The sequence below is a fragment of the Dromiciops gliroides genome, chromosome 3 (assembly GCF_019393635.1).
Source record: "Dromiciops gliroides isolate mDroGli1 chromosome 3, mDroGli1.pri, whole genome shotgun sequence".
NCBI classification, from domain to species: Eukaryota; Metazoa; Chordata; class Mammalia; order Microbiotheria; family Microbiotheriidae; genus Dromiciops; species Dromiciops gliroides.
The window spans coordinates 481,988,961-482,005,122 of record NC_057863.1 but is presented as its reverse complement, the minus strand read 5'-3'; the positions used below and the strand labels follow the sequence as shown (position 1 = coordinate 482,005,122).

At 32.7% G+C, this 16,162-nt stretch overlaps 1 protein-coding gene across 5 annotated transcripts in view; it reads right to left on the bottom strand.

Annotated features, from left to right (window-relative positions):
- Positions 1 to 2,686: 2,686 nt before the first annotated feature.
- The window catches only part of USP12 (ubiquitin specific peptidase 12), a 114,599-nt gene continuing 101,123 nt past the window's right edge, over positions 2,687 to 16,162 (bottom strand). For 4 of the 5 annotated variants that reach the window (XM_043993241.1, XM_043993238.1, XM_043993240.1 and 1 more), the window contains 3 exons: positions 11,942 to 12,139; positions 6,330 to 6,408; positions 2,687 to 5,962 (listed from right to left, as the gene is read on the bottom strand). In XM_043993241.1, coding sequence (XP_043849176.1) covers positions 5,861 to 5,962; positions 6,330 to 6,408; positions 11,942 to 12,139 — 379 coding nt within the window. In that variant the 3' untranslated portion in view covers positions 2,687 to 5,860. The remainder of the gene's footprint in view (positions 5,963 to 6,329; positions 6,409 to 11,941; positions 12,140 to 16,162) is intronic. The other variant, XM_043993239.1, reaches the window with a different exon arrangement.

Sequence of the window (16,162 nt, the reverse complement as noted above, 5' to 3'; positions counted from 1 at the left end):
ATCACTTAACTCCATGAAAACCATTTTTTTTAAAAGTCTGGGCAATATAGTCAAGAAATTCTAAATAAAAACTGCCCAAATCTATTCGAAGAGGGCAAAATAAGGATAGAAAGAATCCACAAATCACTTAAAATGAATCCTCAAAAGGAAAAATTCCAGGAATGTCAGAACCAAAATCCAGAGCTTTTATGTCAAAGAAGAATACAGTAATAATCCACAAAGATGCAGTGCAAATACCAAGGGATATCAGAAAGAATCACACAAGAACTGGAAGTTTCTATTAGAAACGAGATCTTGGGATACAATATTCTAAAAGGAAAAATACATAGGCTTACAACCAATAACTTATCCCGCAAAGTTGAGAATATTTCTACTGGGGTGGGAGATGGATATTTAATGGAAGAGAACTTTTAAGAATTTCTGATGAAAAGACTAGAACTGAGTTGGAACTCTTAAGTACAACAGTTCAGAGAAATCTAGAGAAGTAAATTTAATTTCAACAATTAGGAGCAGCTATACAATGTAAAAGATTCTAATAGGGAGAGAAGAAACAAGTGTCCTTGAAGAAATTTAAGATCTTCAAGAGGCATTTAAGAAATTAAATAAGAAAGAAGTCCTAGGGGGTGGACCTGTTATGATGGTTTGAAGAGAAGAATGGGAAAGGAGGATAAGAAGAATACAGTAGGAAAAAAGAAGGAAGAAAGAAGTAGAGTTATTTCTCACACATGATATGCATGAGAATATACAAATATGGAAGAAGGTGTGGACATTAGGTCAATCTTTATTTTATCTGAAATGGACAAAAGAAGGTTAAACAAATACACATACAAATCAGAGTTTGGTGTAGAAAAACATTAAACTCAACAGGGGAAAAAAAAGTAAGGTGAGGGAGAGGAAAGGATTAAAGAGGGAGGATAATATTTGAGAGGTTATAGCTACAAATAAAAGAACCTTCCTGATATTGAAGGGGTAAATAAGGGGGAATGAGGGCGTAAGAACTAGATTCTAAGGAAGTGCTTTAGAATCCCTCTAAGAAAATCAAGGAACAGTTGAACAAATTGTGGTATATAAAGGTAATGGAATGTTATCATCATAAGAAATGACAAAAGGAATTCTTTCAGAGAATTCTGGGTAGTATGAATTAATGCAGATTAAAATGAGGAGAAATGAGAAAAAATTATATGATAGCAGCAATGTAAAGAGAAACAACTTTCAAAAATGTGAGAATTCTGCTCAAAATGCAGAACAAAAAGAAATTCATAAAGTACAAAAATACAGTAGAGTCTTCAAAGTAACAAAATTTATTATACACTTGTATAACAAATGTATTTTTGTGTGTTCTGTTATGTTATAGAAATGCTCTTTTTGAGGGCTTAAGTTTAGAATATAAAAATTAAAAGGAAAATTATGTAAGTCCTTTAAAAAGTACCAACTTTTTCCTACCATCAACTTTACATATTATCTCATATGCAATCCTATGAGCATCTGTTCATCAAATTGAAATGAATAGATTTCAGTTTCTTAATTAACTGATCACAAAGGACTTCAGACACATGTACATTTCTCCTTCCTATATTACCATCAGTAAATGGAACCATTTAAAGCTACTTTGAAATTTACCAAGGACTGTTTTACTATATAAGAAGCTACACATAGCACCAACATATTTACTAAAACGAGGCTTAGTAATTTGTATGATGTAACTTTATATGATGTAAGCAATAATTTGGGGGTCAGAAATTTGGAATCTTATTATTTCTTATTCAAAGCTTTTAATTTTCTCTAGAAAAATCTTACCAGTGTAATCTGAATTTATGCTTTCAAGATAGTTTCAGTGTTTTTCAGTTTATCTGTGACTAAAACATTTATACAAATCAAACACAATAGTTTTTTCTCTCCCTTAATAAATTTTTGATCACCCTCCCAAATTATTACAATGTGTTATTTATAAGATATACACAAAATCTGAACAATTGCTGGTCCTTAAAGTGGGACAACAGGGGAACAAATGCTGATCAACTGTCATTCATTTGAATGTGGTCACAATAAGCTAAACTAGCAGGATGAATAGATAATCGCATAGAGCAAAGAAGTTTTTAATCTATTTTGGGTCACAGACCCCCTTTGGCAGTTTGGTGCTTACATTCATAATTGAAGGAAATCCTAAACTTTTGTTAGAGATAAGTACAAATAAAGATGTAATTTTTTTCTTATCCAAGTTCACAGATCCCCAGAAGTCCATCTATATATGTGGATCCCAAAATAAGAAGCCCTACTATAGAGATAGGCAGGTCAAGTATAATCATCCATTCCTGACAGATGAGTCCACTAAGGGACAGAGAGGTTAGTTTTCCCTAACACGTGGCTTGTTTAGATAAATATATCTCACATGAATATATTCATATGTTTACTATTTTACACATGGAAAAATTCTACTGGACATTATATTGTCTTATGGAGGTAAAGAGTCTTGTATTTGTCCTAGAAAGCCAAGAAGATAAATAAAAAATGTTTGTTGAATACCACTGCTTTTCCATTGACTTGGCTTTACAGGAAAAAAAAATATTTTATTCTCCTTGGGCTCTATTCCAAATTCTCATAAAATCACTAAAGTCAAAGACAAAAACAACAAAAATAACAGCAACAACAACAACAAAAAAAAAAAAACCACTAAAAAAAACCCCCAGCACAAATAAACCAACTTTAATAGATTATTTTGTATTTATAGTGAGCTGTACTCCAAGGAGCTCAAATGTTTTACAGACATTATATCTAATTAATCCCCACAACAACCCTGTGAGGTAGGTAAACAGGGGTAGGTATTGCTCCCATTTTACAGAGAGGGAGAGTGAAGCACAGAAAGGTTAAGTGACTTGCCCAAGGTCACACAATTAATACACTGAAGAGCAGGATGATTCAGAATCTGTTTCCCAGCTCCCAGTTCAATATTCTGTTCGAATTGCCTCATGAAGTCTTTCACAAAGAGTGTCATTAAACAATGTATCAAGAATAGTACATTATGAAAGTGAGGTCTTTGTTCTGCAGCCATCAAGGAGATAAAAAACAAACTGATGGCGAGAGGCAATGAGGTCCATATACACACTCGGCTCCCACATCCCTTTCTCCCAAGCTCACAGCTACTGTCTCTAGTCATCTTCTAAACACAAGATTTATAAGACAGAGGTCATGTGACTCAAGAGTAGGACTTTTTATAGGTTACTCACCCTTTAAAGATACTTCATAGAAATTTTTGCTCCAATATACAAAATATGGGACTGCTATCCCACTGAACATTTACATAGTTACACAGCAATCAGCCACCATTTACAACTTAAGACAATCTTTCCCATTCTTATCTTAATCACAATCAACCAGACAACTTTATAATGCTTTCTATATTGGTCATTTTTCTTGCTTACTATATTATATTCCTTCCTTCCCCACCCCGATAGTTTAAAAAATAAACTATAGTTTCTGACATCAACTTTGACTTTTTACTTCGCTTCAGTTGCATTAGAAGTAAAAAGTAAATTTAGAACTATCACTCCCACAACCCCTACCCCCACAAATCATTTTATGAAATATAGTGTAGATGTTGTGAACAGAGAAAAAATGTATGACTATCATTGAACTCAATAAAAATGCTGTAACTTGCTAAAGTATGAAATATAATCTTGGCTTTTAATACATTTTAAATGTAAAAAAACAAACATTTGTTAGTTAGCAACTAACATGACATTATGCAAAGGACTTCTTTCTTTCTGACACATACTGTGCCTTGACCCATGAAATAAGATGATTCAGCCTTCACTTTCTTCCTTTCCCCTGTACAGAGAGAGCTGTAGAAACACAGCTCTAAATTCCAAGATAATTTGGTATAAGCCCTTATAATAAAAATCTTATTTACTTCCATTTTCATGACTTTCTCTCACATGCTTGGTTTTTCTTTCTTTTCTTTTTTTTTTTTTAAATTCTCTCTGCAATGCTGGTAGGTTAGGCAGGCTATGTACAATTTGTACAAAAAATTCTAGCCAAGATAAGGCTTTAGAAACTTTGCATCTTAAAAAGCAATTTGTTAAAATACAGCTCTACTTTCTTCCTGCACATTTCTTAAACAGCCCAATTAGTTAAGTGACCCTGTTAAAGATCTGTTCAGCTGAACGAATAGGTGAAGTCTTTTCCTGAGCTAAAAGTAAATGCTAATTATAGCAGCAAAGAAAACATTCTTTTTTTTTTCATATTTTAACAGTATTAATAAAATAACTTTAGAAAATTACAGTAAAGCAAAAACAAATTACTCTCTGAATAGGGGTGACAAAGAACATTCAAAGCCTGATTGCTATTATTTGGAATATATATTCAATTATTTTCCATAAGTTACATTCAGCCACTGTCAGACAACATACTGATGCATGGAAAAGTGGCAATTGCAATAGTTTACACATATTTTACACTACATATTACCTGGTGCTGCCATGATTTAAATAGTGTCTAAAGTTATTTTTTAAACCCAAAACAGAAAATATTATACAAACAAAAAATTTAATTTCTGAAAATTCTTTCCAGTATTATTGCAAAACTGCAAAAATGCTGGCTTTATCTTTTTTGGATTCCTAGACTATTCAAGACAATTTCATATTGAAAGGGTATACACTCAGCTAATCACCCAGGCCGCTAAAGAGTGAGTAGTGGATCATTTCACAAGGAAAAAAAATGACATACTGAAATTATCATATGTAATGTCAGGTTTTCCAAGCACATCCTCAATGTGAACAGTTAGTATATTTAAGGACTATGAAGAATAATATATCACCACTGCACCAGCATCTCTTTAAGGTACACATTTTTTTTATCATTCCAACAGTTTTAAGAAAAATTTCAGAGCTTTCTTAATCTCATCCAAGTTGAATAGAATCGATGACTTCGAAATTAAAATCAAAGGAAAAACTATTTAGACAGAGATACCAGTTACTCCTGGAAAAGAAAATTTACCTCCTCTCATAGAATTTTTCGTAAGATATCTTAAATGATTTTAAATAGACTTCAAATTTATCCTTCAAAATAGAAAATTAAACACTTAAAAGGGTTTAACTGACTAAAGCTAACAGAAGTATCCTTAAAACTTGTTGATAGAATCATTGACAATTCATACAATACTTAGACTCTAGCAGATACAATAAGTCAAATAAATAAGAATAAACTATAATTACAGAGCCAGTCTTTCCCCTCGGGGAAGCAAAAAGCCACCTTTGACCAATTGTTCCCTACATATACACATACTGTATATTATTAGAAGCTTCTTCAGAGAAGCAAAACATACTTGCCTCCCTGACACTGGAGTTCATCATGTTAGTCTAGTAAGTCAGGAAGGCAACTACAAGTGTTGGGCCCAAGAATATTTCAGATTTATTCATGAAAAACCAGAACATGCTCTCCAAACTGAACATAAGCTAATTTATGCAGTGTATTCAGTGTCTTCTTTTTAAATAATCATTACAATCTAGCACAGGTTCCTATTCTTTCTACTGCACCCAAAAGGCTTTCAAAGCTATGGGTGCAAATAACAAAGAAAAAAATGCATGTCAATTACTGGAAGGCTACTCTGACAAGAGAAGCTGGTATCTCTGATTTCAAATTATTCTTGCACGGAACTGTACAGACAGCATGATACCTGAGCAAATAAATCAACTACCATGATATGAAGGGCTTGTTAATCCATAGTCTTTGCGTGTTGTGTGCAAAGTGCGCTACTGCCCCCTGAGCTCCCTGCATTTCACTTTTCTTGAAAAATCAGTGCTTGATCCTTTCCAAAATAACCAAAGAAATGAGGCAGAAAGTATCTCTTCACCACAGTTCCCATTCAGTCCCGAGACTGATAGAAGAGGATGTAACCAGACTCAGAGTTCTTTGAGATGTCTGATGTCAACCCGTAGAATTCTTCAATAGCTTGTGCATCTATTTTCTGCATGACATAATGCAAAAATGGAAAGGAACATATAAGTAATGTTTTTCTTTTTCACAAATACAACATAAATTCTTCAACTTTAAATGGAACAATTTACTTCTCTCTTTTAAAATAAAACCCTATATCCTCCATTATTCTACTTAAAGTGTTAAAGAAACAGCTAATGAAACCACTCAATAGAAAATATTGAAAAAATGAAAATGTTAGAATTTTGAGATTAAATAGGGCACTTACCTGGTTAACAAGTCACACGTTGGTTAGGGAATATTAAGTAAGGGAAAAGAAGTGTAGCATTCACAAAAGAAAGACTACACATTATGGAATTTAAGAGAAAATAGAAAAATGAAAGGAAAAAACTACTTACCTCTACAATGTCATCATCAAACAATAACCAAAAGTCGTGACTCTTAACTATTGCAATGTAATGGCCTCGATTAGGACCACTATAAAAGAGAGAAATAGAAAGCATTTATTTTGTGCAATAGTACTTAATTTCAGGCTTTTGGTCTCTAAATTTGAGGCTATAGAACGGGGGATATGAGAGCAGATCACATATTCATTACGTATTTCTTCTGATAACATATTTTGGGTTGGTTTAACTTCTGGGCTATTTATAAAATAAAATTATTTCTTTAAGAAGTATTTCATAGAATAGTTACTTTATACATAATTGTACTGTTATAACAATATTGTTTATTTGCTTTTTATTTTAATAGGCTAATTTAAAAGACTGTTAATAGCAAAATTCTCTTATATCTCTTACTAAAGATGAAGTCTTCCAGGAAGGAATAAGCAAATGGAAGATATAAAATCTATTTTCTTGAAATCTGGGGAAAGATGAAATGCATTTTGTTTATTTGAGCTAGAACAGAATTCTAGAAAACATTTCAAATGCATATATTTTACTTTTGCCTTCAGGTAACATATATAAAGAGGAAAATGATGCTGTTAAATCACCAGTCCATTGGTTTTCACTTAACTAAAAGATCAATGAAAAATTACACTAGACCCAAAATAAAGAGAAGGAGTATATCAAAGAACTTTGTGGATTTGAAGGAAAATGAACCAGATTTTTACATCGGTAAAGATCAAGTATGATACACAAGAAAACAAAAGATGCTGCATCCAGGGACTGGAATCTAAATTAAAAAATCATCGGACCTCTAAAAAAACCCAACTATACTATATACTATTAGCATCACTTAAGTATACATTCTTTTTTTTTTTGGGGGGGGGGGTGAGGCAATTGGGGTAAGTGACTTGCTTAGGGTCACACAGTTAGTAAGTATAAAGTGTCTGAGGCTGGATTTGAATTCAGGTCCTCCTGAATCCAGGGTTGGTGCTCTATCCACTGCACCACCTAGCTGCCCAAGTATACATTCTTTAAAAAAAAAAAAATACCTAAGTATATTTCTTTAAGCAATCTTGGAAGCCTGTATTAAGCTAAATTCTAAACTGGCAGATTGGGCCTATAGAATTCCTTCAAATTACAAATTTTCCAAGTTTGCTGAAAGTATTACTATGTGTCTATATATGTAAAACAACACCTATGATGAAGTTTCACTATTTCTCCTGTGTGACTAGAAGCTGTGGACTTGTTTGTTGAGGGAATAATCTTAGGTAAGAGAATGACCTATAGCAGAACCTTACTGTTTAATTTTCATCACAAAGTATTTAAAAGAAAAAAAATAAGGTTTTTGATAGATCTATTTTCCCTATTACTAGTGGTTTCGATTATTAAATTCTCTAATAGTACAGGTACAGGTTAAAAAAAAAACTTTAAAATATTTTAAAGAGAAGAATTAAAAGTAAAAGCTACAAGAGGGGAAGGAAAAAAGGAACAAAAGGATAAGGAACAGAAGGCTGAGAAGGAATCAGTGTGGGAAGAGGCTAGGAAGGCACAAAAAAGAAATGGTTAGCAATTTACCCAGGTTTTTATTGGAATACATCTGATTTAAAGAATGTTATCCAAAAGCTAGTTTTAGAAACTAAATGAAATGAAATGAAGGGCTGAGGCTCCTAAGTCTATGATCAAAGGAAGTTATTTATATGGGAATCACACTCATTTAAACAGATGCTCCTGAGACTGCTTTTACTGATTTTAAGTTAATTTCCAAAGATCAAACTGTACCATAGAAAAATGTTTCCCTGCTTCATTATAGTATAATATTGAGGTCTAAATGCAGTGTGACATTTCATAAATTGCTTCTTATTAATTCTGATTGTATTATGTCAATTTACATAAACCTCCTGACATCATAACTATTTCAAATGTCACAAGCGTGTTTATGTTTTCTTAAAAAGAAAAAGCTCAACAATGTTTAAAGTATTCATGGAAAAAAATTTATGATTTTTAAGTAACACTGTGGGGGGGGGGGGGTCGGTGTATGTGGAGTGACTATAAAATGGTTAGTGGAATACACAACATTATGATGTAAACCAAATATCAAAAACCTTTGAGAGGGCATTCAGTATCTCATCTATTTCCCTGGCTTAGTTGCATCCAAAAATGGAATGAATCTGCCCTAAATACCCACATCATAAAATCAATCCCTGGACAACCACTTTAAGATAATTCCATACAATTTCCAATGCATTTTGTTCAACTTTTAATTAAATAACAAAGAAAAATTGATCAGATTTTTTTTGGACTCTTATGGCATCATTTAGAGATTCCTTTTATATTTTTATTAAATTTCATTCCTTGCAATTTTGACTCAGTACCAAAGTATCAAATTTCTGAAAAATGGATCCAATACATTATCTTATATAACACCCTACAATAAAGCACTAATTTATGTATCCATGTGAATGGACAATATATGAGCAAAAAATTACATGTGGAAAAACTTTGAAAAGTTTTAAATAAATGTTAAGCAGTATTTGAGGACCAAAGTTGGTAGGGCTGTGAATTGATCCAGCCATTCTAGAAAGCGCTCAGAAACACGAAGTCACTAAACCGTGTATACCTTTTTTCCCAGAGATTCTACTACTAGATACATATCCCAAAGAGATCAAAGAAAGAGAATAGATTTATTGTACCACAAATATTAATAGGTGCTAAGTTTATTTTGGCAAAGAACCAGAAGACAAATGAGTATCTACCAATTAGGAAATGGCTAAAAAAAATTGTGGAAAATAAGTATAATACTATTACACTATAAGAAATGATGAAAGGGAAAGATTCTGAGCAATCTAGGAAGATTTTATGAACTGATGCATAGTAAAGTGGGCAGAACCAGCAGAACAAGTCATACAATGACTACAATAATGTAAAGGAAAACAAATTTAACACTTCTGGTTAATGAAATGACTAATCACAACTGTGGAAGACTGAAGATGAAGTACATGCTTTTCATCTCTCAGCAGAAGATAGATGGACTAGGGATACAGAATGAGGCATTTATTTTCAGACACAGATAACATGTGAATTTGTTTTCTTTGACTATACTTTTTTTTTTTAAAGGAAAGGCTTTTATTTTGAAGGACAGTGGAGTTATGACAGTGATACAAAAAACCCAGCATCAACTAAACATTAAATAAATATACAGAATAGAGAAGAAAGTTCAGAAAGGAACATAGAAAAGTGAGCAATGGTACTATCACATTAATATGTACTTTTTTGAAGCTACCCATAGAGACTCATACTTTCACATAATCATCCCTCTTCAGTTGTTTGGTTTTTTTTTACATACTAAAATGTTCATGTTTGCTAAGTTTATAGTGAAAAAGTAAATTCCTTATATCATTTAGGAATATCAGGTCACCTTTTAAACACTGGAAGCACACAGTTTTGTACAGGGGGTGCCAAAAGTCATGAAGGGGCTTCAATATTTCATAACGCCTTTTTTTGCCTTTAATTTATAATACCATAGCATCCTATGTAGGAAATGAATTTATATTATGTGTGAAAAATTAAATCTCATAAATGACAAAAAATAAAAAATAATTTTCAAAGAGTTATTAAAATGTAACTTTTGGCCTAGCCTGTGTATTAATGGTATGCTAAGGGCTAGTGCTTCCCTCCCATTCTTCACTTCTCTATAATAGCTTATAACCCCATCTACATGATCATAGATTTAGAGCTGGATGGAACCAGATTTTCTAATTAAACTCTTCAGTTTTACAGATGAGGAAAATAAAGCCCCAGAGAGGTTAAGTGACTTGACAGAGGTCAACAGTAGGTGGTCATCTGACTAATTTTTTTCTACTGTATCAGTAAGTGTGGAGTAATGGAAATGGCATTAACCTTGGAGTCAAAAGACCCAAGTTAAAATCTTAGATCTGTTATTTACTAGTTATGTGACAGTAAACCTAAGTTTCCTATTCTGCAAAAGGGGAATGATAACTGCATTTCCTACCGTACAGGGTTGCTGTGAGATTAGCAAACATGAAATATTAACATTGTTGCTCTAAGGCCATTCCAGTGAACTGCAGAGAAACCAGGAAAGTTAAGTTATTCCCACCCATCTCAGCTAATTCTACTGCTGGGAAGGCTTAGGAATCAATCCCAATTCTTTGATAACAAGGTGATTTTCTTCTCTTTCAAAAAGAGGATTTTAACTTGATCTGTCCTGTTCTTCCTACCAAGCATCTCCTGGTAAATTTAGGCAAATGAATATTCTTAATACACTTCTGTTTTTTGCTATCTACTCTTGTTGCCAATCTGACTTCAGTAACAAGGTGTTTTAAGTCTAGGGAAAAAGGAGTGACTGCTAAGAGTAAAAACAGTAAAGAAAATATTTTTGCTTAATAGAGGCAATAGTTCTTTCTTCACAATAGAAAGAAGCCAAACAAGTAGTGAAGACAATAAAGCTCAGAAAAGAGCTTATAGGGATTTTTTCTGTCTCCTTTTCATTTACTGGTACAGGCTAGTTATGGTTATCATGTGTATGGTTATGAAATATATTTTGTTGCAACTTTAGAAATAGTTTCTAAATGTAGTTAACATATAAAACATTTTACCAACCTAAAGTTTTCATCAGGCATTTTGGGATACTATTTTCCTTCTCAAAGGTTATTATAGAATAATTTTGTGTTTTGTGTTAATTCAGCAATAATTTATTGGGTACCTCTTATGTGCAATGCACTGTGTATATGTAGTACATATAGCATCTATCATAAAACAAAAATAATTTTTAAAGGTCATTAGTAATACTGGTAGCAAAGAGAATTTTTTATATTCTGTCACTTGATCACTAACAGGCATAGATTCAGGTGACATCAAGAATAACAGTGCCTCTCACTCTGGCTCCCTAATTCATTCCTGTTTTCATACTCTAGACCAAACAGAAGGTACAGGAATGAAGGGATGGGGAAGTATGGAATTTTTATCTGATGGAACATATTATTAGAAAATTTTTTAAGGGCAAGGAAGAAAGATGACTATCTAGAATAAAAGTTGTAGAGAAAATTTTAAACAGGTAGTACAAATTGTCCTGTTTGGAATTTTAAGAATTTGTTGGGCTTTTATAATTATACCACAAGTATACTTTTCCTAATTATTTGGCCAGAATTTGCAATAAACATCATATGTATAGACATAATACCTTGCACACAGTAGGCCATAAAATACAATTTAATCTCAGGAAGAGTTTTTGGGAGAGATTGAGATGAGGAGAGTTTGGGTTTTCATTGGTATAAGGAACTCCTAGTGAGGACACTTCTGCCAATGCAAAACAGCAACTGTTGTACAACTTAAACTAGCCTTAGAGAGTAGCCTGGACGCTGAGAGTTAGTGACCTGCCCAGGTAAACAGAGCCAGCAACTGTGAAAGGAAAACTAGAATCCAGGCCTTTTTGCATCTAGAGCTTGTTCTCTGTACTGTCTCTCCTTGAGGATATATCATTTGGAAAGGTAAAGATTTAAAAAAAAAAATTATAAGATAAAAATCTTAAAATTAGTATTAACGTAGATTACCCTACCAGTTTACAATGTCTCTGATAAACATATACATGAAAGATAAGTTACTGTTACCTTCCACAGTGAACCACAACAGCAACAAGGTCATACATTCTGTCAGGATTGGTGGCATCTCCTGAAGTGTTAAATAGTCGAAGTTCTAAAGGAAAAACTACCCGATAAGAAAGTTTTGTGTATCGGTGAAGCTGATCCATATACTTAAATCTCTTCAAGTGCAGCGCCAAAATCATGGGCAGTTTTTTTACTTTCATCCTGTTAAGGAATTTTTTTTTAAAGTCAAAAAATATGTCCAAAGTAGCACTAAAAGAAACAAAGCATAAGTCGTCTCTATGGAATAGAATTCAATCAACATGAACTTTGTGTTTAAGTCATTCAACATCACATATTTTTTTTTTTTGCATTTCTACCACAGTTGACCAAAATTTAAGAGATAAAATATATGCACAAAAAAGCAACTGTTAAGGCAATGATCCAATATAACCTTGAAGGACGTATGAAAATTGCAACCCATCTACAGAGAAAGAACTTATAGTATCTGAATACAGATGGAAACATATTTTTAAATTTTTTCTTTAACAATTCCTTAATCTGAAGTTTTGTTTTTTAACTTTTTTCTCTCACAACCTAGCTAATGTGGGAATGTTTTCCATGACTATTCATGTATAACTTATTTTGAATTGCTTGAGTTCTTGTGGGTGGGGGGTGGGAAGGGAGGGAGGAAGAGAAGTTGGAACACAAAGTTTTAAAAAAATTGATGTCAAAATTTGGGGGTTTTTACATATATTTTAGAAAATAAATTCTATTCAATTAAAAAAAGCAATTGTTAGAAAAATTATTTTTAAAAGGTCTTTTTCTGTCTATACAATAACTATGAAGAATAAACATATTACAAACAACATCTAGTTATCTTTTTCTAATATTACTTTTGGTTTGTCAGTTTGAAACTAACATAGTAATATTATAATTCAATATTCACAAAATCATAGTTTTGGAGCTAGAACTTACAAATTGTATAATGCAAGCCTATCATTTTACAGATGAGAAAATTAAGGACCAGGGAAATTTAGTGACTTGCCCAATATCACAATAGCAGAAAGTGGAAGAACTGGTAGTTATGGTTCACTAACTAATATTATAGGGAAAGAGAATTTCTGATACTCATTTCACCTATTCTCTACTTTTAATAGGCAAAGATAGATTTATATGATGCCTTGAAAAACCTCTTTACACTGGCTCCTAGAAATCCTCATATTTTATAGAATATCATCACTTCAGTCTGCAATAGAATAGGATACAGCTTGGGCAGCTAGATGGTGCAGTGGATAGAGTGCTGGCCCTGAAGTCAGGAAGACATCTTCCTGAATCAAATCTGGCCTCAGACACTTAGTAGCTGTGTGACCTGGGCAAGTCACTTAACCCTGTTTGCCTCAGTTTCTTCGTCTCTAAAATAAGCTGGAGAAGGAAATGGAAAAGCACTCCAGTATCTTTGTCAAGAAAACCTCAAATGGGGTCACAATGAGTCAGACACAACTAAGCAACAAGAACAGAATATAGCAGTAGAGTACGATTGCCTAGTTATATTAAATACAACAGAATGGCAGACATAATCAGATATAAGCATTAATACTAGAGTAGTGGTGTCAAACTGAAATGGAAAGGAATCCTAGAAGGCTACATATTGACTTAGAAAAACACAAATTAGCATTATGTATGTTGTATTATATTCTTATGTTAAACATTTCACAATTACATTTTAGTTTGGATCCAGTCACTCCACCCAAAGAGTTTGATATCTCTGTACTAGAGAGGTAAGTAGGATGGAGGAAAGAAGAGACTCTATCCAAAGAACAGGTGTATAAAATGAACCAACAATGTTTTAAAGCTACATATGATTAAGCATATGACAGTTCAACATTTTGGAATCAATCTTCATCATATCCATAAAGAATATTTTTCAATGATGATACCCATGATATTCCATAATTTAAAGTAGGGTCCCATTGCTAGAAAAGAAAAACTTTTAAAATACAGGCTCATGAAGTTAAGAAATAAACAGACTAAAATGTTAAAAAAATTTGTAGACAACAAAATATGATTATAGCTTACTATTTAGTTTACTGAAGAGTGAGCCGAATGCTTATTATTTTTTGAATGTTTACTCTTTCAACGTTTACTAAGAAATGATTACTTTTTTTTGAATATCTAAGCTTTACAATTATTCTTAATTCTAATTTGACAAAAATTATATGAAAATGTAATAGCTTTCACTAATATTTTAAAACCAAATCTACCAATTGGGTTACTAGGTAAAAAGGGAAAATGAGAGACTAAATAGTTGGTCCACTTTAATTACTTAACATGCTTGAATAAGTTTTCAACGAAAATCAAGAAGTAATTGGTTTATGAACATAAAGCTTCAACAGACAATCCCAAAACATTTACTCAGTTCAGACTTTATGTAAGGCATTGTAGGAGGATCATGCAATAGTGACCTTAAAAAAAGACTACTTTCTCAAAGGTGCTCACATTCCAGGAGAGAATATAACAGAGGCAAAACAATTATTAGTAGGTACGCTTCTATATTCTTCTTGTAGATCACATAATGTTTACTGATACTTGTTCTCCACATTTAGTTGGTTTCTTTTACTGTCAAAAATCACCATAGTGTCTACTGAGTGCCTCTAAAACGATTTTTTTCAGAAAAGAATAATTGCCACAACTTTGAAATGAATCAGAAAAAATAACAAATTTTAGTGGTATGGATGAAATACAGAAATGTCTGAGAGGTGTTAGGGAGAGGAAACTTTGTGTAATAATATATAGGTACTCTAAGGATAAAAGCAAGACTGTCAACTTTGAAGGATACTTTTTTAAAGGCTTTTTTAAAATTAAAAAATTATCAAAACTAGGTAATACTGTATTATTTGATTTGATACATTCTCCAATTTGACAATAACAGGACAGTATAGTGAAGAGTCTCTGGAGTTAGAGGAAGGACTTGGGTTCAAAAAATGCCACTGGGGCTTACTTCCTGCATGACCTTAGATAAGTTATTTAGTTTCTCTGGCCTTTAGCTTCTTCAAAAGTAAAATGAAATGATGTTATTAACTTACTTCAGCAGTCCCTTCTAAGTCTACTGATCTGTGATTCTGTCAATGTGTCTGCAATGTAATGTAATACAAATTACTCCAGTCATTAAAAATCTAATTCCTAGAGCTGTTACAACTAAAGAAAAGCATCACCCAGTGGAAAACCCTCTACAGAAAAATATCTGCAAAATTACCTAGGGTAATCATTAGACAGAAGGCAAGAGTTGATTGCTAGCCTCATATTTAAAGCCCTTCTAGCTTGGTAAGACCTGCCAGAGTTTTCTCTTTACAGAGCCTTTGAAAACCTAAGGTAATCAGCTAAGAATTACACTGGGTCTGTTTTAAATTCCTAAATTGAAAGTCTATTTTATCGTTATTTGGTAGATTTTTAAATCCTATAATGTGACAACAAGCAATTACTTTTTTAAATGAAGCATTCCAATCAATAAGATTATCATCAAAAGTGGGAGAGAATTTCTATTCAGAGGTAACAGTAATCAATCAATAGGCATTTATATGTTAGGCACTGTGCTAGGAGCTGGGGATGGAAAGACAAAAATGAAATTAACTTTCCCTTAATAAATATACGTTCTATTGCATGAGACAGCCTGTACATATATACATACATACAAAAAAAAGTTCCTGGTCATTTTAAAGGAAAGGCACTACTAATTACAAGGGGAGGGGTTTGTAGTAGAGGGGATTAAAGAAATGACTGAAGCATTGAAAGAAACTAGGGACTCTAAGAGGAGATAGAATGTCATGTGTGAGAATATTAAGAAAGCAAGTTTGGAAATAAAAGGGAGCAATGTATAAAAAACCCAAAAGGGTAGGGTGGAACCAGGTTTTGAAGAGCTTTAAATGCCAAACAAAGAATTTCAGATTTTATCACACAGATATTAGGGAATTACTAGAATTTGTTGAGCAAAGAGTAATTGGTTAGACTTGAGCTTTAGAAATATCCACTTTAGCAGCTGTGTAGATATATTTGTGAAAGATTTGATGCAAAGAATCCAATTAGGAGACTACTGCAATAATCCAGGTGAGAAATAATGAAAGCTTGAATTAGGTTATTAGCCATGTGAGTATAGAAAAGGGGGCAGATGAAAGAGTTATTGGAGAGATAGAAAAACTGACTACTTACATAGGTTGAGAGAGAATGAGGAATTGAGAAGAATGCTAAGGA